Raw genomic sequence first — 26,233 nt, forward strand, 5'->3', positions numbered from 1 at the left:
AAACCTTTCGGAATTTTGGGTCCATAATGCTCTTCAACTTCGTACTTAGTTTGACATGTTTAGCTTTTTGATTCGAGCGTCACTAATGAATCTTTCGAAGATGAAACGCGCCTCTGTCATACAAAACTTCAACCCTGGTATCTATGATAAGTTTATTGTAAGGATGGAAATTATGTCATTACTATCGTAAGACTGATATAGTAGTTTTCTGAAAAGTCGTGCGGTTCCGATTCTCTCGTGTGTTTATTTGGCTACCACCGATCATAGCTCCAAAAATATGTGTCTTGTGTACTTAATTTAATATCATATGTTGATATTACTACTACATGATTTGTATCTCAAATATTGGAATGTTATTATATGAAGATATCATTTGCACAGTATTAAATGCATTGATTCTAGAACGAGGTTGATTTAACATAGAAAATAAATTAAAATCATATTCCTTTACTCCAAAACCATCGACAGATTTTCATTGTTCAGTTTAGCTAATTTTTGTGCTTCAATAAATTTATGTATTTCAGCTACCCACAAAATTGTCTCGAGAATATGTTTTGCAGCTTAGATTGCAGACCGTGTAAGCAGTTCTCTACAAGAAATTCATTTGAATACATAACGAATGGTCAACGTTAATGTGTGAACCGTTTTGTGTTTTTTCAAGTAGTCCTAACAAAAAAATTAAACTAACTTGAAAAATAAGGCTGAACATACCAAGAGCACATTCAAAACTCAAGCGTCATAGACAAACGTATAAAAATGAAAAACAACGTAAAGACTAAAAAAGCAAACAAATTACTTCATAGAAAACTATAAACTGAGCAACACGAAAAAAAAAAAACCCTGGGGTGAACTCAGATGCTTTAGAAGCGTTATCAGATCCTGCTCACCATGTGATACTCGTCGTTTTACTCTTATGAAATGCGTTATTTAGTAACTGCAAGTGATTCATCTTCACACTAGTTGATTGTAACTGACCATTATCTAACGCTAAAACATCACTAAATTCTTGAACCATCGGTTATGTAAATTTCTAACCTTAAACTTTACCAATTAGGAAATTTGACTTGGTCCTTGGATTGTTTTTTTTAACAAAAAAAATATAAGCTATAAACCTTTTATATGAGCACCGAAGAAAAACATGCATTTAGACAAACTGACAAGATAGGAAATTAAAAAAAACAAAGAATAACTTTCTCAAGATCAAACAGTCCATAATCGTAAAATATAAGAGCATATACCACAACCACATTGACACCTTCTATTGTTCCATAAGCGACTGAATGACTTCGACAAGACCAGTCATGCATACATACTACTTTGGACTTGGACTCCCCTAACCATTCCTGGTTTAAAGTTCTGAGCTCCTCAATGATCACATACACATGTGATTGAGGACCGTTTTGGATCGAGTATTTTTAAGTTTACTTGCATGATTAATGAATACCATTATTGTTAACATAAACACTACCAGCGGCTAGCTTGGTACGAACAATTCGAATTTAATGCAATAATTGTTAAACATATAAACCTACAGCAGATTTCATCGAATGATTCATTAGTTGTCCATTTCAAAAACATGGATCTAAATATATTAGACCAGTACTCTCTTCCATCCTCCAAATTATCAAGATTGTCGAAGATGCTAAGTATTGTCCCATTTAACGAGGAACATCTACTAATTGCCAACTGATAAGTTTCTGTGAATCCCATTTGTCTAGTAACTAAAATGGAAACAAAAATTGTAGAGACTTGACCAAAGATATAAAAGTAAGAGAAATACAAAAAACAATGTAGAATGATCCTCGTTGCTGACAGTTAATTTACGGAAGTCGACGATTAGATGATGGTGTTCACCGGCACAACTATCAACCCAACGGGAATGTTGCTATGATTTAATATACCAATCTTTTCATACATTAAACATGTTAAATAAAAATAAATTATCAATTTACTCATTTATACATGTTATATGCAGAAATAGCTCAAAATAAACTTGTAGCTACATGCAACACAATGAATATGCTTTAATTCCATCTTTGAAATGCAACGAACATTTGGAAAGATTTTCCTGGTCAGTACAAACGTGTCCTGTTAAAAAAATAAATAAAAACCATTGATGGATAGAAATTCTCGATGTAGACCAGTTTGAAACAGGTTAATGTATTACTAAATTCATTAGCGATTTATTAAAGTAATTACTAAATCGGATAATAAATCTCCGCTGTAGGATTAATGGTTTGTTTTTGACGCCACGAAAAATTATATGATCAACGTTAAATCAACTCCTACATTAAAATAACACACGGCACGCGCAGAGCTGACTATAAATTGAGTGTATCGGTACACTATTAACATGATTAATGTATCGTACTTTCCTTAATCTATATTACCCTGTATATTCGCTCCGTAAACTGTGTATCAAAGCTTTATTTCTATGGAAAACAGAACTGATTACGACGTCACAATGACATCAGAAGGTTTCAATCTACTTTCAAAAGGACAACCAAGCTAAACAGGTGAACAGTTGACACTGCCAACTCATTTTCACCTTACTGCAACATTATTGAGAGGAAATTAAAATCATTGTTATACATATACACGCGAGTTGTCATTCCAAAATATAATTTTGTGAAGGCTTCAATTTTAAACACATTGGGCAAGGATTTTCCAGACTGTCTAGCCCGCCAGGTATTGGGAATACTATTAACACTATCAAAAGTAAGTAATATTTCAATGTAACTAGAACTTTCATTCCAATCAGGAAAGGAAAATAGTTACCAAATGGAAGCCAATTGTCCCAATTTTTTTTTATTTTTAGAGCTATTGATTCAAAAATTAATAGTGATCTTCTCCTATCTAATTTCTTACATCAGTATCAGTACTATTTCCATTCAAATCAAGCTCGGGAAACTAAAGTTCGCATCCGGAAAACAATTAGTTGAGGACACACAGTCGAATGGACGAAAGGCAGGACGGACAAAAACATTGACTATTTGTCCTGGAATTTTGTTGGTAGCATAACATATGTTTATGGGACGCAAAATTGATAACTTTATCAACAAATAATCACTTTAAAAGTTCATCTAGTGAATTGTGGCTAATATTTTATGATATCAATGTGCAATATTTCCTATAATTTACACTTTTCCAACTTTGAGTGAAGAATATGTACAGCTGTTAATCATTTAATGTGTATGTGAAACAACGTCATGTAATAACGGCGCAAAGTTATAATGAATCGATGCAGTATACATTCAGTTTTGTAAAAGGATAAGTTAAAGTTATATAAAAACAAGTTTTAGTGAAAGTATGTTAATCCTGATAACTAGTAAGAGTAATTATTATATAACTGTATACTATTGAATCAGGAATGAAAATTGGTAACCTTACTTTTCTTGACAAGATTTACCTCCATATATTACACATATTGTCCAGTAATTTGAATGGCAGTCAACAGCTTTCAATACAAACGTATCATTTCTAGGCACAATAACGGAACAGCCAAGATTTTGATCGACATCACTTTTGGGTTGTAATTTTCCTATGAATTAAATTAACATCTATAAATATAAATTTACACAAATTTAATTGTTTACTGTAGTGTTAATGAATTACCTAATCTATCTAACACACATCTATACATTCCGAAATCGATATATTTAAAATACTATTAGTTCTTGAACTAATAAAAACGAGGATATATGATTCGTGTTGTCATATTGCTACAGGAGACGATAGCACTGTTAAAAATTGGATATTTGTTTCCATTATATCGTCCATCATCTTAAATTAAGAAAGGCACTTTCAACTGTAATCCCTTTCATTCACTGTAAATCGTGTTACAAAAATGGAATACTACCCTTTTATATAATAGAAACAAATATTTTAGCAACATTGGTGCAACTTCGTTCATTCCTGCAGACTAGCTGTCAGAGTTTTGTAGATTTCATGTTGTTTAATGTAATGCATACTGTGTTAAAAACTCCTATTTGTCTTTTCGATTTTTTTTATTGTGTTTTATGTCTTTCTTTGACTTAGGGTTTTGGAATGCCCTCCAGTATCGTCTACTTTGTTTTTCAAAAGCATCTCAAACAAAAAGTTCCATGAAAGCAAAATTATGACTGAATGGTGAATTGAAACCGTCTTTAACGCAAAAAATCTTAGAATTTTTTTTACCAATTACTGAACTGAAAACCTGCTATTGAATACCACAACATTTCCTATACAATGTATTAATATAATTTCTTTATTACACAAGAAACCTTAAAATTTCTGACTATTGATACAATATCTTATAAATAGTCATATAAAAACCAGTTACAGATCGAGGTTTAAATTCGTTCAAATTGAGCAATATATTTCATATGTAGAAAGATTTGAGTGGCCTGAGGACTTCATCAGTAATAAACAACAAGTTATGTTTATCAACAGCTTTATTTCAAAGCGTTATCAAGACATGAGGTCAGAAGGGCTTAGATGTAGACCTGTTACAATATTTCTCCTCATTTTTGTAATTATGACATGACAAATATTCGAATAATCATTTCACTTGATACCAGTATTAAATTTTCTGATATTTATTTCGAAAGAATAGAAAAAAGTAAAGTAACAAAAGTACCGAATTCCAAGGGAAATTAAAAATTCAAAACGGAACGTCCTTTATAAAATTGCCAAATCGAAAGCTCAAACACATCTAACGAATGGAAAACAACTGTCATATTCCTGACTCCTTATGTAGAAAATGGTGGATCAAACCTGGTTTGATAGCTAGCTAAACCTTTCACTTGTAAGACAGTCGCATTGAATTCCATTATATTGACAACAATGTGTGAGCAAAACAAACAGACAAAATAGGTAAAAACGTCAAAAATTTTAGTACAGCAGTCAACATTGTAATATAATCTTAATCACTATAAAAACAAATAAATGTTCAAACAAAGAAACACAAAATGCCATAGAGACAAAGTACATAAGCCAAAATGAAAGACAAGAATTCAAAATTGACCATAGCACAATAACACAATGACGGGATGTATAAGTACTGAGCCATGTCATAAGTATATAATAAAAAATGGACTAAACAGTAAAGGTAAAAAATATACAAGGACAAAGAAAAGGGAACTATAACACGTAACGATGATAAACAACGACAGTACCTACAATCTATACTTCAAGATCATCATGTATTATTTGTGTAGTTGATACAGAATATTTATTAACAAGGTCTTGGTATCTTCCAATGAACTTTTTAAAAAACAGGACGAGACGTTCTTTGACATAACCTTGGCTCATCAACTGTCTGCTCAGACACGGGTGTTGTTTTATAAAGTCTGAGTAGCAGCTGCAAGCTCTTGAATACCGAATGAGTTGGGAAATGTACATCCCATATGCAGGTGAAGTTGGTATATTGCTACTAAGGTGGGGAACATTTATAATTTCAAAATTATAATCGTCTTGCTTGTCATAGATTTTGGTATTGAGATGATCGCTTATGTCAAATTCGAGGTACACAGACCTTGGGTGGTGTAAACTTCCCAAAAAAAAAAACGTGTATGGTGTAATGGTGTATGGCATATGATGCAATGGTAGAAGGTGTATGGTGCTATGGTGTAAAGTGTAAGGGGAATGGTGTAATGGTGTAACGTGCGATCGGGAATGGTGTGAATGAATGGTGTACGACATTTAAAACTATGCAAAATATTGATAAGAACTGATTTTTAATTTTATACATTAATTTATAATATTGCGATCAAAATTCGTTTTTTAAAACAAATAAATAATTTTGTAGTCGCAGGCTTTCTTTGAAATTAAATTGCATTATGGTGTAATGTGTAAGGTGTATGGTACAGAGGTGTAACGTGTATAGTGTACTGGCACAGGGTGTATGGTGTAATGGTGTATAGTGTTAGTGGGAAGTTTACACCATCCAAGTACTGTTAGTCTAAAAATGAGGCGGAGGAACCTTCTCTGTTGTTTCTTTAATTTCTAGTTCTGGAGGATATATTATTGGAACCCAATCAGAAAAATTTGGATTGTAAATGGAAAGAACATGATCAGTATAATTATATGAATGTAAAATTAAATGATCGGGCTTCTTTGATTTTCATGTTTTTGACAAGTGTCTGAAGGATCTCCGACTCATATGGAAATAAGAAGAGGTCGACAAGGAGAGGCGCACAGTTCGTTCCTATAGGAATGCCATCAACTTGCTGAGAAACTCCAGCATACTGATCACTTGTTCGTCTGTGTATCATGTTTTACCTTTTTCTAAAACGTTCCTTAGGAATGCCGACAACTTGCTGAGACACTCCAGCATGCTGATCACTTGTTCAACTGTGTAGCATGTTTTACCTTTTTGTTCACTATTAACAAAATATGCCATATGGTATCCCAAAGCAATAAATGTATAGCGTTTACTGCCATTTTTATATTGAAAAGCATTGTGGATTATTTCATTTAGACGATTTTCAAATTTTTAAATAGGGAATAGTGGTATTCAGGATTGAAAAATCAAAAGTTTTGATACAATTAATTTCGGAGGAAGATCGAAATTTAAAATTATCAAGAAGTTATTTAGATTTTTTTAGAATCAACATATGTTTGATACCACTACGCGAGTAAACAGTTTCACAGTATTTCTGAAGACCCTCTTTCACTGCGGCCAGAATTTTTGTCAATCTAATGGACAATTCCTTTAAAGAACATGCAAAAACAATATTATTTGAAGCTTTGTCCGCAGGAACAACAACATATTTATCGTGAAGAGATCATAGACATTTCACAGCATCTTTGTTCCTGAAAACGGACTTTGGTCGATCAATCACAAAGTTTTTCAGCTTATGAATTCGACGTTTCATCAGATAACTGATTGTTTTGACTCATTCTGACAATGTGTCCAGTTCAACTTCTTCTCGTTTAGCTCATGCTCTGGCGTAGTCCTCAATGGAATCAATAATTATTCTGTAGTTATGGTTCCAATTGATGTGTTGGGGTTCTCTGAACTTAAGAACATGAGATATCACCTTTCGAAGATGTTCTTGTTTAATTATGCTTAGATCCCCGGTAAGAATTTAGCCAGAGGGACTGTAACTAAAAGGCGAATGGGAACAGTCACATTTCTGAGGTTTTTTTAGGTATTTATCTAAATCAAGGTCCTGCAATGATTGCTTATAGTTAAATACTTTCGGTGCAATGGTTTTGGTGTAACTGTAGGATGCAATAGGAACAGACTGATTTAGAAAATATTATGGATTTTCGATGTTACCTTTTTGTGATGAAGAACGTTGCTGATGTTGATAGCATCAATTCCTTTATTAGTGAACTGAATAAGAAGGAATTTTCTCTTTTTATCATGTTAAGGTTCCGATCTTACTGGTTTAAAAAGACGGTAAAGAGCTACACCACAAATTATACTGACCAGTCTGTATATTGGAGAAAATGTATCCATGCATCCCTTGTCTAATGCATCATCTCTCAAATATTTAAGAATATTAACAGGCAATGAAAAAAGAATAGTTCTAATGTAATGTAACCCTAGCGGATGATGAAGATGTGAAAGAAGGTCATCAAAGCGCCCAGATGGCGATCTATATTTTGAAGACTTTTGAACATTGGGCCCATGGTAATGTTTTGTCCATAAATACGCTGGGGTCTTAAGATAGTGTTAAATCTCCGACTCGTATGAAAATAAGAAGAGGTCGGCAAGGAGAAGCACACAGTTCGTTCCCATAGGATTGCCGACAACTTGCTGAAAAAGTCTACCTCAAGATTCAACAAATATGTTGTCAATGAGAAACGCCAGCATACTGATCACTTGTTCCTTGTGTAGCATGTTTTACCTTTTTGTTCACTATTAACAAAATATGCCGTTTCGTATCCCAAAGCAATAAATTTATAGCGTATACTGCCATTTTTTATATTGAAAAGCATTGTAGATTATTTCTTGTATTATAATAAATCTTGTTAAAATTATTATCGATTTTTCGTCTTTTGTTGGCTACAACTTAAAGGTGATTTCTGGCCGTAACAGAAATTGAGGGCTCGTCAAGGATAACGTTTATTTAAGATTAAAAAATTTTCAGTATTTTATTGAATTAAAATTAGCCAACAAAATTTTACAAAATGGCATTTGATGTTGGTAAATTTTTGAAAACACCATAGGGGTTGGATAAATAAAAGAAAGAGGAATTAGTGTTGCTTGCTAAACATCTGAAAATAGATTTTAGAGTATCTTTGAGAAAGCAATTTATAAAATATTTGGTAATAAACAATTTAATTGACTCAGAAATTTTGGTGAAAAGGCTCTTGAACTTAAGGTCGATAATGTTAATGCTGTCAAATTAAAACAACTTGAATAAGAACATTAATTCAAATAAAAACAATTGGAAAACGAAGAAAGATTAGAGATGGAAAAAATAAAAGAAAAAGAAGATGAATTTAAATTAAAACAGTCAGAAGTTAAAATGAGGGAAATGTTAGAGATGGAGAAAATGAAAATTGAAATGGTCAAAGAAGAAAGCAACACCAAAGTAGAATCAACATCAGTACATTATGATGCAGCAAAAAATATACGTTTGGTTCCCAAATTTTGTGAAAAATCAGTATATAAATTTCTTCCACAATTTAAAATTGCTCAACATTTGAAATAGTCAAAGCCTTATTGGACTACAATGCTGCACAGTGTTTTTGTGGGCAAGGCCGCTGAAATTTACTCAGCACTTTCGACAGAAAAAAGTTCTGATTATGACACTGTAAAACAGGAAGTTTTGACAGCTTATAAGCTAGTGCCAGAAGCATATAGACAGAAATTTAGGTCTTATAAAAAGTTTGAATCACAAACTTATGTTGAATTTGCTAGGGAAAAAAAGATATATTTGATGAATGGCTTACGTCAAAGAAAATAGATAACAGTTTTGATAAAATAAGACAATTAGTGTTATTAGAAGAGTTCATTTAGACTAAAAAACACATTTAAATGACAAAACTGTTGAGACTTTGCAAGATGCAGCTGTTGTTTCCGATAATTATACCCTTGCACATAAAAGAAGATTCAAAGGTCAAAATTTTAGTACCTCTAGCGGAAATTACAAAATATCAAAGTAGTGAGCATGATGATAGTAAGCCTGTTGCAAAGAATAAGAGTCAGTCTAGTTATAATATGTCTAGTTCAAAATCTGATCCTTTTGAGGAGTCACTAACGTGTGCTTATTTTTAGAAAAATGGTCATGTGATGGCTGATTGTTTTAGACTCCAGAAGAAGAATAAAAGAGATAATAAACCCAAGTCCAGTGCTTGTACGACACCCCTTGTTACCAAAGCGTTGGACTGTACTGCGAGTCAGGCTTTTAAGTTTAGATTTTGTGATTACATGGAGGATTACAAACCCTTCATGTCTGATGGGTTTGTTTCTATTGTTGATAATACAACTCCTCAGCCCATTATGATTTTACGGGACACTGGAGCTTACTGTAAACATATTTTATTAAAGAAATCGATATAATATATAGCTACAAGGGTAAAGACATAAATACGAAATATACAAGAGATTCAATAATTGGGATTAGGAAACAAGAGCAGTGCTCTTATATAAATCCGTCTCCCTATTCGAAAATAAGATTACAATCTATGAATACATGCTGAATAGCAAACGAATAAATATGTAACAAAATACAGTCAATGATTACAATAACAAAAGGAAAATTCATAAGAAAAAAATATATAACAAAGGAAGGGGGTGAAAGGCGTTTTTAGAAAAATGAAAGTGTTATTAAAGAATGAAACAATATTTTTATATAGGGGAGGAGTGATTAATAAGAATTATTTGATTGTGGATGTGAATCGATTGCTACTTATAATAAAGTTTTGCACAGCTTTGAATATCAGTATGATTGTTCTACTGCGAGTCTATCGGAGCCAAAAAGTAAGACATTAGTTGAAATTTTGATTGGAATCTGTAGGTTTTGAATGTGTCTTTGGCGAGGTACATTGAATATTTTGCATTTTAATAAATAGTGTTCCGTTGTTTCAGGGTCTCTACAAACACACTTCGGGGATTGAATCAAGTTTCTGTCATAGAGGTGTTTGTTGAGTCCACTACAGTTCATTCTTATTCTCGCATGATATATTTGACCGGATCTGGAACCACAATAATAAAATACCGGCTTAATTTCACGGTTACTTTTAAATTATTTTTGAAGGCGACAAGGGACGGGCTATTTTGGAGCTTCTCAGACTTTATTGTTAAAAGGTGTGTTGCCTTTGTCCAAGGAGACTTCTGTTGGTGCCTCCCTTTTGTTACAAGGTGTGGAGTTAGGTTGTATTAATGTTTTCCTCAATCCAAATTGAAGTCAGATTTAGTTACTGGACCAGTTGTTGGGGATGTTCGTTCTAATCTCCCTGTTGAGGGTGTTTCATTATTGCTAGGAATTGATCTAGCTAGGAACAAAGTGGTTGCTGAACCAACTGTTACCAGTGACACGGTGGTGGATGATAAATCACTTGAAGATGATACTGAACTGTATCCAGCTTGTGTTGTTATAAGGGCAATGGCAAGACAACAACAAAATGAGGATTTACAAGAAGACCAGGATGATAATATGGACCTTTCTGACACTTTCCTTGTCAACATTGAAGATTCCGGTAGCTCGGAAAAGGCCAAAGTAAGACCACCTTGTACTAACAAGCATGTAATTATGCCATGGTCAGACGTAAACAGCCATTCATTAGACAAAAGAATATGTGTGGAAGAGCAAAATAAAGACCCTGAGGTTCTTCAGCTTCGCAAGAGGCTCAACCACAGGAGGAAGCAGACAAAGTGGCCGAATGCTACTACCATCAAGACGGCATTTTAATACGGAAATGGAAGCCCCTGATGCTATCCCAGAGGAGGAATGGAGAGTGGTATACCAAGTGGTGGTGCCCGAAGTTTATAGGCAAACAATTGTTGGTCTTGCCCATGACACTTCTTAGCCGGACATTTAGGTATATGGAAGACTTGCCTTAAGATATTGCAACATTTCTACTGGCCTAGACTTAAAAAAAAATGTCACAAAATATTGCAAATCATGCGATATATTCCAGGTTGTTGGTAAGCGTAACATACCACCAGTACCACTTCTGCCAATTCCAGCCTTTGAAAAACCTTTCAGCCGAGTACTTATTGATTGCGTTGGACCTTTACCGAAGACCAAGACTAGCATTGCGTATTTATTGACAATCATATGTACATCCACTCGCTTTCCTGAGGCTATTCCATTAACGAATATTAAGACACCTGCTATTGTCAAAGCTCTTATATAATTGTTCAAGTTAGTAGGACTTCCTAAGTCTATACAGTCCGACCAGGGTTCAAATTTCATGTCAGGTTTATTTTCAGCAGGTCGTTTACCAGTTAGGGATTTCAGTATAGGTCAAGTGCTTATCATCCAGAATTGCAATGTGCTTTTGAACATTTTCATCAAACATTGAAGAACATGATTAAAACTTCTTGTCTCCAATTTGACAGGGACTGGTTTGATGGTGTCCACTTTCTACTTTTTCCGGTCCGAGAGGCTGTTCAAGTATCCCTTGGTTTAAGCCCTTTTGAGTTGGTGTTTGGTCATACTGTAAGGGGACTTTTAAAATTGGTTAAGGTAAAATGGCTTACTGAACACACTGACTTGAATCGTCTAGACTATGTATCTATATTTAAAGAAAAATTGTATACTGCGTGTCAAATTGCTCAGAAATATTCAAAACATTTTCAGAATAAGATGAAAATATGGTATGATAAAGATGCCAGGGACAGAGTTTTTGAGCTTGGTGATAAGGTAATTGTATTTTGGTCAGTCCCTGGACATCCATTACAGGCTAAATACTGTGGTCGTTATACAATAGAGAGTACAATCAATTATTTGAATTATATTGTACAACTCCAGGTCGGCGCAAACAAAATAGAGTATGTCATATTAGTATGTTAAAACCATATTTTGAGCGTACTAATGAAGGTGACAGTAAACCAGTTGCCACTTTAGCCATGGTTAAATTGGAGAACGATCATGACAAACCAGATATAATTGAACCACCTTTTGATTCAAAGACTATGGAAGAGACAGTTAGATTGAACAAATCAGAAATGGAGCTCTCCTTGTCTCCTTGTGCCCAAACCAGATAAAACCTTTCGTTTCGTTACTGATTTCAGAAAAAAGATACAATTTCAAAATCTCATTCCTATCCGATTCCAAGGATAGACGATTGCATTAAAAAATATTGTGCAAGCAATATTTGTGAGCAAATCTAATTTATTGGAAGGTTACTGGCAGGTGCCCTTGACACCGAGAGCTCGTAAAATATCAGCTTTTATCACACCAGACGGCTTATTTCAGTATACTATTATGCCGTTTGGTATGAACAGTGCTCCAGCTACATTTCAAAGAATGATCAATAATCTTATAAAAGATTTTGACTGTTGTTATACTTATATTTGATGGTCTTATTGTATGTAGTGATAGCTGGGAAGAGCATTTAACACACCTATATGATACTTTTGATAGATTGTCATAATCAGATTTGACTGTAAATCTTGGTAAAAGTGAATTTAATCAGGCCACTGTTGATTATTTAGGGAATACAGGTGGCCAACATGGCAAAGGTCAAGTGAAACCTAGTATGGCTAAAGTGGATGCAACTACCAATTTTCCTCCTCCTACAAATAAAAAACAACTTTATGAGATATTTAGGCATGATTGGATTTTACAGGAAATTTTGTTCAAATATTGCTACTGTTGTTCAACCATTGGCTCATCTTTTACGGAAAGATTCTAAATTCATCTGGAGTGGTATTGTCAAAACGCTTTTGAAAATAGCAAATCACTTTTAATTAACAGTCCAGTTCTGATCACTCCAGACTTTAAAAAAACAATTCAAACCTGTCGTTTGTGATGTTGGAGTCGGAGCTGTTTTATAGCAAGAGACAGATGATAATGTTAAGAAACATATTTCATATTTTTCTAAGAAATTAGATAAACATCAGATAAATTAGTCAACTTTTGAAAAAAAGAGTGTTTTGCACTGTTGTCTGCACTTCAACATTTTGCTGTATATTTAAATCCCACTACTGATCATAATCCTCCCACTTTCATATAAAAATTGAGAACCAAGAACCAGAGGTTGACTAGGTAGAGTTAATTGTTACAGGAATATGATGTTATTGTAAAGATAAAATAATAGCAGATGCTTATCTAGATCTTATTTAAACACTGTATACATACTATATATTTTTGTAGATATTGTTTATGAAAAGTTCTCATTACACTCAAACTTTTTTTAAGGGGGGAGGTGTTATGATATTGTAATTATATGTTTATTTATCTTGGCCTACTTTTTTTTTGTGGCCTTTTAGTTGTTTACAAAATAATGTTATAACTGTGCAGTTAAGAAATCACTGGAACAATCATACATACTCAGATGTAATGATTAGAACTTTCTCTTTGACTTGCATAATAATTCCGGAATGATCATAATCAACGATGTGTAATTTAAACTTCTACAATATTCTAGGAGTTTCCCTTCTACAGTGTTCTAGAAGTTTCCATGACAACTACACAGACACTAAAGTTAGACTTTCAGACAGACATTAATATACTTGTATTCACAGAAGTTCTCTGGAGTTGTTTGACTGACAATTTTATGTACGTTAACTACATCATACTAGATTGTGAACTTATTGAACATATTTCGTTAAAGTTAAAAGAAGAATGCTTGATAAAGAAAAGAGAAAGGATCGGACATATATTTTAAATATTAAGTTGATGTTTCTATTTGTATATTTCTTGTAAAATTGTATTATTAAAAATCTTGTTAAATTTATTATTGATTTTTCGTTTTGTTGGCTACAATTTAAAGGTGATTTCTGGCCTTAACAGATGAAGAACGTTGCTGATGTTGATAGCATCAATGATAGAAATTGATACTAATCATGACCTTTTTGTTTAAATTAATTGGCCTTTAAATGACTTTTATATTTCAAAAAAAAAAAAGATCAAGCATTGATGATCACAAATGTAACACCACCAGAAGTGAAAACTTAATCTTATATTATAATGCTTTAGTTTAATATTTTAATTTGCTTAATGGAGAGTCAACGATATTGAAGTGTGCAGCAGCATGCTTTCATATCAACACATGAGGTATTTTGAGCTTACTTCTGTGATCTGCATTCTTTTATACAGTATAAAAGAGAATTTTTGATATCTAAATGGTATACGTAAACTATACATTACATCCCGTTTTCAAATGGAAAGAAAGACAAATTTCATTTTCTTACGTATAATTATACTATAATAAACTTCTGATTTATAAGGTATATAATTTTTCTCAATAATATTGTGTTAATTGTCTTGGTTGTACGTGTGTTATTGTTTTCTAGTTGACCTCACAAATGGCGTGTGAGAGCTTATTCTTTTTATTTTTATTTTACGTTATACAATGTTTCTTTTGTTTACCCAAGATGATTGGACGACATAATAAGGTTGATATTTTACACCAATAAGTCTGCTGTAAATTCCGAAATAATTGCGAGGTTTTGATTGATGCGAATATTGCGACTGGATGGGCTTCGCATTAAAAACTCGCATTCTGATGATGACACATACATATCTGTTTGCAGATTTTCATGAAATCGCAATAATCAATCATATAATTTTGTCCATTCTTCAAAATTCGCGAAATTTCTGAATTTACAGTTATTAAACACTGTAAAATATTAATATGCCTGTCCCAAGCCAGGAACCTCGTCGGTGATTGTGTTTTGTTATGGTTTGATGAACTTTGTCTTTAAGGAAAATTGGTTAGATACAATTGTAGCAGAACTAGTATTGTGTGTAGCTTTCCATATTGACAACCGTTTAAAACTCGAGACGAGAATAATTTAGAGAAAAATAACACACATATATATAAGGGTAAGTGTTTCTGATCATTAGTGGAAAGAAAAGAAAAGCTGTGTGTATACAAAAGTAGCAGGCAAGAATAAAAAATATTTCACGTACCGGTAATGTGCTTGTATACTGTAAAATGAGATCTTTCTCCACATACATAATTGTTTGAACCTGGACATTTGTACGTGCACTTTGATGAATCAGCATCATTCAAATTGTAAAGAGAATGTAGGCAAAGACACCAGTTGTACTGCAATACAAGTACAATTAAGTACCCTAAGTGCAGGATACGGTCAATCACATAAATAACCTAAATAATGCAACTGTGTATTTGTTAGGTTTATATATAACGTATGTTAAGATCATTGGTGGTATCTGAAGAAAAAGGTGAATATTGCAGTACAGCCCTTGGATGGTGTAAACTTCCCCCAAAAAAAACGTGTAATGGTGTATGGCATATGGTGCAATGGTAGAAGGTGTATGATGCTATGGAATATGGTGTAAGGGGAATGGTGTAATGGTGTAACGTGCGATCGGGAATGATGTGAATGAATGGTGTACGACATTTAAAACTATGCAAAATATTGATAAGAACTGATTTTTAATTTTATACATTAATTTACAATATTGTGATCAAAATTCGTTTTTTAAAATAAATAAATAATTTTGTAGTCGCACGCTTTCTTTGAAATTTAATTGCATTATGGTGTAATGTGTAAGGTGTAAGGTGCAAAGTTGTAACGTGTATGGTGTAATGGCACAGGGTGTATGGTGTAATGGTGTATGGTGAATGGTGTAATAATGCATGGTGTTAGTGGGAAGATTACACCATCCAAGGATTGTAGGTCATGTATCACAATTGTATAATGAAAATATGCCTGAATTTATGAAAGAAAATCTTTGGACTGATAACATCTATGCGTAATGTAAAGGAGAAAAATACACTCAAAAGAAAAAGACAAATTGTTTACATGGTTAAAATTCAAAACAATATCAAAAGCCTTATTTCTACAATACTATATACATTATATATTGAAAGCTACCTACGACACAACAACATACAAAACGGGGTTGAGGAAGCCTAACATAATTGCCACATTAGTTTAAATATAATTTCCAATTTCATTTTTGAGTAGATAGCAATAACATTAACTAAAATAGGAGGAAACACGGTACTTACTTTCAATGCAAAATATGGTATCAATTTACATTTCTCTGAACAAAGTGTTGGTGTTAACCTTTTAATGTCATAGACACTATTATTAATCATTGCTCCAGAATTGCTATAACAACCTTGACAACAAAGAAACAAACATTTTCATATACAAAAATAAATAATTAAATTTAAGAAAAAGATTCCTTAAATAGGGGAACCTAACATTGTTAAATGATTTGTTATATTGTGTTTGATGTGGTGCAATAGTGATGCCTTCGCAAAAGAAAGCCACAAACAGAAGCGTCGTATTTCCTGAGTCATACATGTACGTGTACATTAAATATAAAACAACACAATGTCTATTAATCAATTTTTATCAGACATATTTTGAATTAAAAGGAAAGGCACCTGTTATATTTATTATTTATAAGCTAAACTCGTATGTTACATTTAGGTATAACGTCAAGTCGTATGTCGATAGACGGACAGATATGCAAGCGACATTACACATTACATTTTTGACGTATAAATATTTATGGGAATAAATGAGCACTCAGTTAATCCCACATATAAAAACATATCATTTGACAAGGATGAGATTTTGGCGAATCATAAGTCCTTCATAGCTTCAATGAACATTACATTGAACAGCAAATCTGAGGACTTACCTTGTTTGTATTGGATACCTAAGCTTCAAACATTTCATACAAACAACGGTACATTGCCGGCTCATCTGCATGTTCTACAAAGGAATTGCTTATCAGATTGACAAACATTATGTCCGCAGTGAAAAACGGTCTTTAGAAATACTGTGAAACTGTTTACTCGCGTAGTGGTATTAACCATATGTGGATTTTAAAAAATTCTAAAGAACTTCTGGATAATTTTAAATCTCGATCTTTCTCTGAAATTAATTCTATCAAAACTTTTGATTTTTCAACCCTGTATACCACAATTCCCCATGTGAAATTGAAAAATCGTGTAAAAGAAATAATTCACAATGCTTTTCAATATAAAAATGGTAGCATACGCTATAAATTAATTATTTTGGGATACCATAAAGCATATTTTTTAATAGTGAACAAAGAGGTAAAATATGCCTCACAGAGGAACACGTGATCAGTATGCTGGAATTTCTAATGGACAACATATTTGTTGAATTTGGAGGTAGACTGTTTCAACAAATTGTCGACATTCCTATGGGAACGAATTGTGCACCTCTCTTAGCCGATCTCTTCTTATTTTCATATGAGTCGGAGTTTCTTCAGACACTTGTCAAAAACAAGAAGATCAAAGAAGCCAGATCATTTAATTTCACATTCAGATATATTGCTGATGTTCTTTCCATTAACAATCCAAACTTTTCTGATTGGGTTTCATTAATATATCCTCCAGAACTAAAAATCAAAGAAACAACAGACACGACTTCCTCCGCCTCATTTTAAGACTTATAACTCGAATTTGACATAAGCGGTCATCTCAGTACCAAAATCTATGACAAACGAGACGATTTTAGTTTTGATATTATCAATTTCCCCCACCTTAGTAACACTATACCAACTTCATCTGCATATGGGATATACATGTCCCAACCAATTCGGTATTCAAGAGCTTGCAGCTGCTACTCAGACTTGACCTTTTTACCTATTATGCCTGTTTGTTTTGCTCACACATTGTTGTCAATATAATGGAACTTTATGCGACTGTCATACAAGTAAGATGTTTAGCTAGCTATACAACCAGTTTAATCCACCATTTTCTACATAAGGAAAGGCTTGTACCAAGTCAGAAATATGCCAATTGTTTTCAATTCGTTTAATGTGTTTGAGCTTTTAATTTTGTCATTTGATAAGGGACATTCCGTTTTGAATTATCCTAGCAGTTCTGTATTTTTGTTATTTTACTTTATACATTTTGATATCGCTTGTATTTCTTTCCATAGTAGGTGAAAATGCAAAAGTAACAAGTTGGTCGTTGTGTCTTATAGAGCTACGTACGCCACCAGCACATGACAATTCTCTGGCAAAAAATACATAATTATATAAATAAATGTGCAATTTTTAGGAGGAAATACGTGTTCAAACTTCTTTGTCATGTAGTCTCTAATGAAGAGTTGTTCTATTTGCAACCGTACTTGATCTTCTTTTTTTATATTAAAAGTATATAAACATGAAGAGTAAAATGCAGACAAGATAGGCAAACAATTCTTTAAATGAAGAAATCACACAAATAAAAACATGAACATTAAAGATAAAATTCTTTACGTACTAGTATAATGTCAAACATAATTGGTACACAATTTTACGACAAGATTTCGCTGTAAATTTTTTATTTATTGCAGTGTAGGGCTATTTTCTATTTTTCATTTGTATCCATGCAGATGGTAATCTTTGTCATTTGTTAGTTGTTTTCATGATAATTTTCCTGATTTGTGTTTTCCTGATTATTTTCCTTATTAAAGATTCCTTGACATTGCATTCCTAACAATTTTTCTTAATAGTGATAACCCTTTTATTTGAAAGTTTTATTTAATTAGTTGTCATTTGAATGTTAGTCATGAATAGAATCCCTGCAATATACAAAATCAGTAATTTGTCCTCTCCCGACCACATGGACCATTTGCGAGTTGTATTTCATGAATGAAAACTTCTCTATAATGTTCAATAATTAAATATTTACTTCTAATGTGTATTATTATGATATCCTTATGTTCATAGTGTGGGTTATCGGCCGTCGAAACCAACATTTATAAGAGGGGAATAAAATAAAAGCCATTCGTGATTGCAAAAACAAAGAACTATTATTAGAGTAACATTGTTAGTCCTGTCAATGTTCTATACATTTTCGCGATGATTAAATGTGACCAAGTCCGGTCGATCGAGTGCAGAAATATAGTTGTAAAGTCATTGTTATATAATTTACAAATGAAAGTTTGCCCTTAAACGACCACATCCGAATATCGGAAAGAAATAAAATTATTACATGTTTACCATTCGTATTCAAAAGTTAATAAACAGCTTGTAATGAACAAAATATTTGGGAAAGTAAAGTCTTCCTATCAAATGATAATTGACACGATTTGAAAGCGATGCAATTTTGTTCGTTTTACATTTTTCAATCTTGTGAAAACCTAAACCATAAAAAAGAAACCTTTTATCCAGTAGTTGTCATTTCATAATTATAAATATGTTTGTTCTAATGTTGAATTTTTTGAAATACCTAGGATTTTCTACCCCATGGCCAGTAATAGATTACCTTACTTTGACAAAACCTTTCGCTATTCTGGGTCCTCAATGCTCTTCAACCTCGTACTTTATTTGTCCTTTCTAACAATTTTTTTTTGAGCGTCACTGATGAGTCTTTTGTAGACGAAACGCGCGTCGGCGTACACAATTTTAAACTATGATGATTGTATTGTTGCTGTCTGTCGTATGCTTTTCGTATATTAAAATGTAATTATCTGAACGTAGTTTGTTGCTTTTAAATAAAATATTTTATATTATAATATCCCGTTTCAAGTGTAGATAACTTTGCCTTACGGGTGTTGCTCATTACTAAAGCCGTAAGGTGAAAAAAGGCTGAAGGGTTTTAAAGGGAGAATCAAAAGGAATAAATCGTAGAGAGACGTAAATATACGGTTATATCCAACAATTGCAGAGCTAAATCAACCTCTGTAGCAGCACGGTTTTATTTCTGTAATGTCCAGACACTACTAATCCTGCAAAATCGAATCAACCGAAACGAAATTCAAACTCGATGTGTAACTCCGTATGATATGATTAGGAAAACCAAATAATATACTTAATAGATATATAGAAACTTCAGAAAAGGAAAAAGGACAACATATATATATATATAAACAATATTTGTTATGTTCAATAATCACAAAACGTCCGCACATATCGCTCAATATTATCGAATCTCAAACTCGATCTGTTACTTTTTGTGATATGACTATATACAGTGCTTGCAACCTTAGGCACTACAGTTTGACCGGAACTTGACTTATCGGTGAATGATCGGTGACGGATGTTTGACTGATCGATGAATGATCGATGATCGATGACCTGTAGAATCCGTTATTTTTTTGGATAAAATTATAATAATATATATAAGGATGAAAATAGTTAAAAATTTATTTGTGTTGAATAAGAATAAAATCATTTCTTTATTTTAATAGAAATTATGAACCGCAATTGGATTTTAGGACTATTTTCAAATCAGGATTGGTTATTTTTCATAAAATTAAATGAATATCAGAAAAAAAATAAACTTAAATGTTGTTCGCATTGTTTTAAATTAACAATATTTCCTCTTTTTTTTGTAAAAATTTCAATAATATAAGGAGAAAATTACTTAAACTTTTGTCTGTGTTGAATACGAATGAAATGACTTTATTTTAATAGAGATTATGAACCGCCATTTGATTTCAGTACTTTTTGTACTTTAAGATTGGTTGTTTTTCATGAAATATGCTGAATTTCAGGGCAAAGATACTAAAAATTATATCAGAAATAATGCAACGTCATTTACAAACAGCCATTATTAATGCCTTTAGATAAGTAAGGATAAAGATACTTAAACTTTTGTTTGTGTTGAATAATAATGCAATAATTTCTTTTTTTCAATGGTTTCATTGTTTGAAAATACCAATATTTCTTCTTTTTATAAAAAAAAAAAATTGCACTGCTGTTATTATGATATGTTTTTAAATTTGTCTGATGAAGAAAAAATATATATCTTTTTAAAAATATCGATTTTTGTAATATTGTTGTCAAAACCTACAATAACATTTTAACAAGGAGAAACAGTTTTTTATATCATTAATAGCTCTTTGTAGTATTTTATATATAAATTGGTATAGATATGTATTTTAATAGTCTCTCATAATTCTTTTAAGAAAGACACATACATATATTTTACTTGTTTTTTTTTATATGTTTACTGTATATTTATATATATATGTATCATTAAATGTATGTTGTATGTGGTGAGAATATAATAAACTATTGAGTCTGAATTGAATCTGTTAGCAATCAGTTATTTTAATTGCCTTTGGATAAGTTAGTTTTTATAAAATTTAAAAATATAGGGACTAAGATATTTAAACTCTTCTTTGTGTTGAATAAGAGTGCAATTTTGTTTTTCATTTCATTAAGATTTAGTTACACAAAAACCATCATTGGATATAATTATTTTTGTTGGGTTATTCCCCAAAAATTTTGAGGGAAAATATACATTATATTTTGTATGCATTGTTCATGTTGTTTTCGAGTCTCCAACTTGCATATTTCTTTATTCTATTGAAAATAATAAACCGCAATTTGCAAAAAATGATCCTTCCATTTCATATTTCAGAGCATTTTCGAAAAAAAATTTAACAGTCGCGATCAACACCGTTTTAACTAGCACTCATCAGGTTTAAAAAAAAAAAAAGCTAAATATAAACGACAATCACAATTCTTTGAAAATATTTAAATTTAGTTTTATCTGCATATTGCTCTTTTCTTTTGATTCTTTATTTTGCTGTATTATTAATAATGAAATATCGAGCTTCTGTACTTGAACGATTCGTATTTTTCCGTAGCGCCATTCTAATTAAATGAAACGAAACTAAAATTCCGTAATTTGTATGAGTTCAACATGTGAATTAGTCGAGTTCAATCCGTCAAAAAGGTCAATTCGTCCGATCCGTCCGATCTGTCAAATATTTTTACTATAAGTATGACGGATTGGTGACGTGACTTTGACGCGAACTTGACTGATCGGTGACTGATCGATGACCGCTGGTTGATCGCTAAAATAGTAACCCCTAAGGTTGCAAGTACTGTACCAAAGCTCTGATCTGTTGTGTTATAGCTCGATTTATTGTCATATTTGGGATGTATGAACACATAATACGTGGGATAAGTAGATACATTCAGGATGTACAAATATACAAATACGTAAAACCCTGAGGATAACAGAAAAACAATAAATAATGAGACGCCATTTTGCAACAGGCAGATTTAACAAAAGGTTATTCGTTATGCAAAATATCTGCAGTGCAATACACATTGATTTCTATATATATTGTTATTAAATAATCATGTTGTATTCTCAAGTTTCTAATGCATTTCTCTCTAACACAGACAATTCGGTGATGCAATTATTATAGCCTCTAGTCTCCACAAGTTACGAGCCTCTAGCAAAGTTACATTAATTTTAATCAAGCAGATTGTTTTATCCTAAACCAGAACAAAGATGTATCTTTCATTGAAAACTATGAGTTAACGTTCTTATGTTATATAAGTGTACATGTACATGTAGCAGGAACTTCGTTTAATAAGCTATTGCAATTATATGGCCTCTTTCAAAACTTCTGCTGTTTATTGTTATTATCTCGCTAATATAACAAAAAACCGAAACATTACTTTTGATACCCAATTGATTTTATTGTTACCTTTATGAACCATCCACTGTGAGTTTAAATAAATCCCACCAACCCAACCTCTATATTCTCTGTCACCTAAATAGTGTATACTGTCCTCAGAAGCTAGTCTACAGTAACTTAAGCTTTCTAGCCATGTCATTCTGCTGGAGCTGACGCTCATGCCATGGCCTTAAATAAAAAAAAAATATGAAAAGGTACTACCTCTAACAAAATATTCCACCAATGTTTGCTGTATGACTAGAAACAAATATATGTGACCGTTATCCCCATTCAATTCGTTTAATTCATCTACAAGTCAAGCAGTCTAACAGCTAATAAATCTGATTTTAACTGTCAATACATGGAGATAGGGGGCATGTGCTACTGTCCTCGGAGATATAGCAGCTAATGTTCACATATCTGACTTATTCTGAGACCCCCATTTACATAACTTTTGACTAATAAAGTGATCCTTCTAAAATGAAAATTTAACTATCATTTATTTATAAGTATAAACGTTTATGTTAATAAACAATTTGAAATATATTTCTTTGTGTGATTAAATCAAACATCTCTGTAACATTTTTCTAAAGGTAAACAAAAGAGAGTAATAATTTAAAGGAAAAATGGAACTATTGTGGTAACCCGAATAATTCAGTCCTATTATTTAATTTTTAACATGCATTACAAACTGTGACTTGGATGGAGAGTTGTATCATTGGCACTCATACCGCATCTTCTTATATCTATGTATAATACATTTAAAAAATCGACACAGTTGATTGTTGATAACTTTCCTCTGGTCCTTTCGAGGAACCTTTCACACTTGCGTAGTAAAAGCGTCCATTTTAAGTTTATTTAAATCGTTTATTTATTTGTATATTCCGCTATACAGATGATGTTATGCCACAACATAATTTAAATTTGGTGTCTATGTTGAACGCATCTAACCCATCGAACTTGAAAGACAGGATACCGAAAATACAGTAAAGTCTGCCTTACATCTTGAATCTATTAATTGACAATGTCCCTGATAACTAATTTTACGAGAAAAGGGATTTTTGTGGCTTTCCAATTGTGAAATTTTCATTTCTATGTATCAACATTCCGGCAGCACCTGCATATGTATCTTCAATTTGATACTATATGCAATTATAGCTTGAGTTTCCTATTATGAGTTCAATGGATGAAGGATTGATATTTATCCATACTTTATTGAACAGGATGTTCCAAGTGATCAAGTTGAGGTTATCCATTCGTAAATTCTTCGAGAGTCGGTTGACCGTTATGAAATATCCGTATCACCGATAACCAGGAGTACGTTCGAATTGACGTAAACACACAAACCCAGTCTCTTTTAATACCGTATAGCGGGTTATTTTCGCGGGGTGTTTATTTTCGCTTATTTTCGCGGGTAAGGGGAAATCGCGAAAATAAATTCTGCGAAAATTTATGTATATACACACATATAAGAGTGTAAGGCACTCTGTCAGGTATTTTATCCTTATTGATTAGTGTCAAATTATAAAAGAGTTATATAATCTAATTAGTACATCAAAGGTCCGGTCAATTTGGTAACTAATCAACCGACAAATATCTAAGTACCGGTATTCTATTGATTAACTTATCAAAATGTAAACAATAAATAAGACGACATGCAGGTAAAACAATCATTTAATCATAACAATAGACACTTCTTTGTCAATTTTTACAACTATTTAACTGCAACCATTTCAATATCCGCCAAAATATTTAATTGGGATTAAAGAATCAGCCAAAATAAAAACGGCCAAAATTTTTCGTATACTTTGTTGCCCCTTAATCGCGAAATTTTACACCCGCAAAAATAACCCGCTATACGGTATATAATATACAGTCAAACCTCGTTATGTTGAAGTCGAAGGGACCGGATCATAGTATTCTACTTATCGAGGTTCGACTCAACCGAAGTCTAGTGTGACGTCATCAATTTAAAATGCATGAAATACGGTATGAGATTTATGTAAACTAGATGTTTTTAACTAGTCGAAAACTAATTGACAACGGCATGGCAAAAAAGAAAAAAAACCAAAAGGCAAGCAATTGTACACAAAACACAACATAGGAAAACTAATGCCCGAGAAATACGAACCGCCACAAAAAACCGGGGATGATCTCAGGTGCTACGGAAGGGTAAGCAGATCCTGCTATACATGCAACACCAGACAGACATATAGTTGCTAAGAACATAATGCACGTTTAAGACTAGAATGTATTTACTTACGATTATTTTAAAGAACTAAGAAATATGTTTTAATTACCTGCTATGACTTCCCAAGGTAAGAGACCCAAGACAAATAAAACAGTCCAAAAAAGTTTAGAATCCATTTAATAATGCACATCAATTCCAAAATTAGGACAAATTTCCTGTCACTCAATTGTTAAAATGTGACAATCATTTCCTGTCATTTTTAAATTGATGCCATTAGTATTATGGTCATATATATTTTGATAACAACCAATAGAGAAATCGACCCATTTGAAATAGCCATTGGGAATTTTTGTATTTTTATATTCTATTGCGGAAACAAACAATTATGACCGCTTTTTGAAAATTGTTTTGTGAAAATACATAACAACAAAATAGCACTTTGATATCCATTGTGTATATGCCTACAATTCAAATAAGCGTTATTTGATTTAGAGAGTACATTCGGTACTACAATCAACTCTAGGCCTCTAGATCTAGGGTAATACTTATAATGCTCTATTTACAACATTCCCAATACGATTTACTATCCACTTGATACGTTATCATTCAATGGTTACATGTAGCTCTTTCATGAAAGTTTACCTATTCAAAAATACTAAATTTTAACTCTGATATTTTATAATGCTTATTTTACTTGACTGCACATATTGATTGTATATGCTATTAGACGCATTTGTGGTTACCTCACCTGAAAGTGACACCGTTTTAAAGGGGTGCATGAGGTTGCGTAATAATAATAGCTCTTAACTATTTCTTAATATTAAATTCTATCAGTCTTTATTGATTACATAAATCCTGAATTCAGAAGGGACTGGGAAAACGCATTATAAATATTTTGATATGGACTTATTGTTTTAATTTTTTTTTAAATTATTCACTTGACAATGTTTGATAAACACGAAAGGGTAATTTACATTCGAAAACCTCGTTAATGTTGTATATTACGAGTTCGGGCAGATCAGGGATAATATATTGCCGGCACTTGACATACGATCGTATGTATTTCATTTTCTAGTCCTTACTAATAGGTAATTACATGTATGATACGAACACGAAGATGTGAAAAACTACGTCCTTTCTATAATTGCTGATAAGTTACGTTTTTATCGTATCTACTTGTATTATAATGTATACCAGTTTTCAAATATTGTTGTTTTCGTATAATATAAGATCATATAAATTAAGAAAAAATTAAATCTAAAATTCGAAAGTAAATTCATTGAAATATTGGTATTATTTTGTAAAGAGGACAACCTGCGATTGCACGGCAGAAGGATTCTTCTTGCAGAATGATTTCCACCTCAATTACCTATTTTAACAACACTTTAAAAAAATAAATTACCACTATTGTACTTACAAAAGAAAGAGACTTAAATGAATAAGATTTACACTTGTTTTACATGGTAATTTCGATTTCAAAATTCTTTTGTTACCAATATATAATTTGCTTTGCATGGTGCTGATCAACAGCGTTCACAAAGTTGAAACTCTTAAGTTTAGAG

At 32.3% G+C, this 26,233-nt stretch overlaps 1 protein-coding gene across 1 annotated transcript in view; it reads right to left on the minus strand.

Moving 5' to 3' along the window:
* LOC127709100 (uncharacterized) overlaps nt 1-26,233 on the minus strand; it is an 88,158-nt gene that overhangs the window by 17,149 nt on the left and 44,776 nt on the right. Inside the window, exons 3-6 of the mRNA XM_052214448.1 lie at nt 16,093-16,205; nt 15,024-15,162; nt 3,410-3,541; nt 1,533-1,721 (exon numbers count right to left, since the gene is read on the minus strand). Coding sequence (XP_052070408.1) covers nt 1,533-1,721; nt 3,410-3,541; nt 15,024-15,162; nt 16,093-16,205 — 573 coding nt within the window. The remainder of the gene's footprint in view (nt 1-1,532; nt 1,722-3,409; nt 3,542-15,023; nt 15,163-16,092; nt 16,206-26,233) is intronic.

The sequence above is a fragment of the Mytilus californianus genome, unplaced genomic scaffold, assembly GCF_021869535.1.
Source record: "Mytilus californianus isolate M0D057914Y unplaced genomic scaffold, xbMytCali1.0.p SCAF_7, whole genome shotgun sequence".
In the NCBI taxonomy this organism is placed as follows: Eukaryota; Metazoa; Mollusca; class Bivalvia; order Mytilida; family Mytilidae; genus Mytilus; species Mytilus californianus.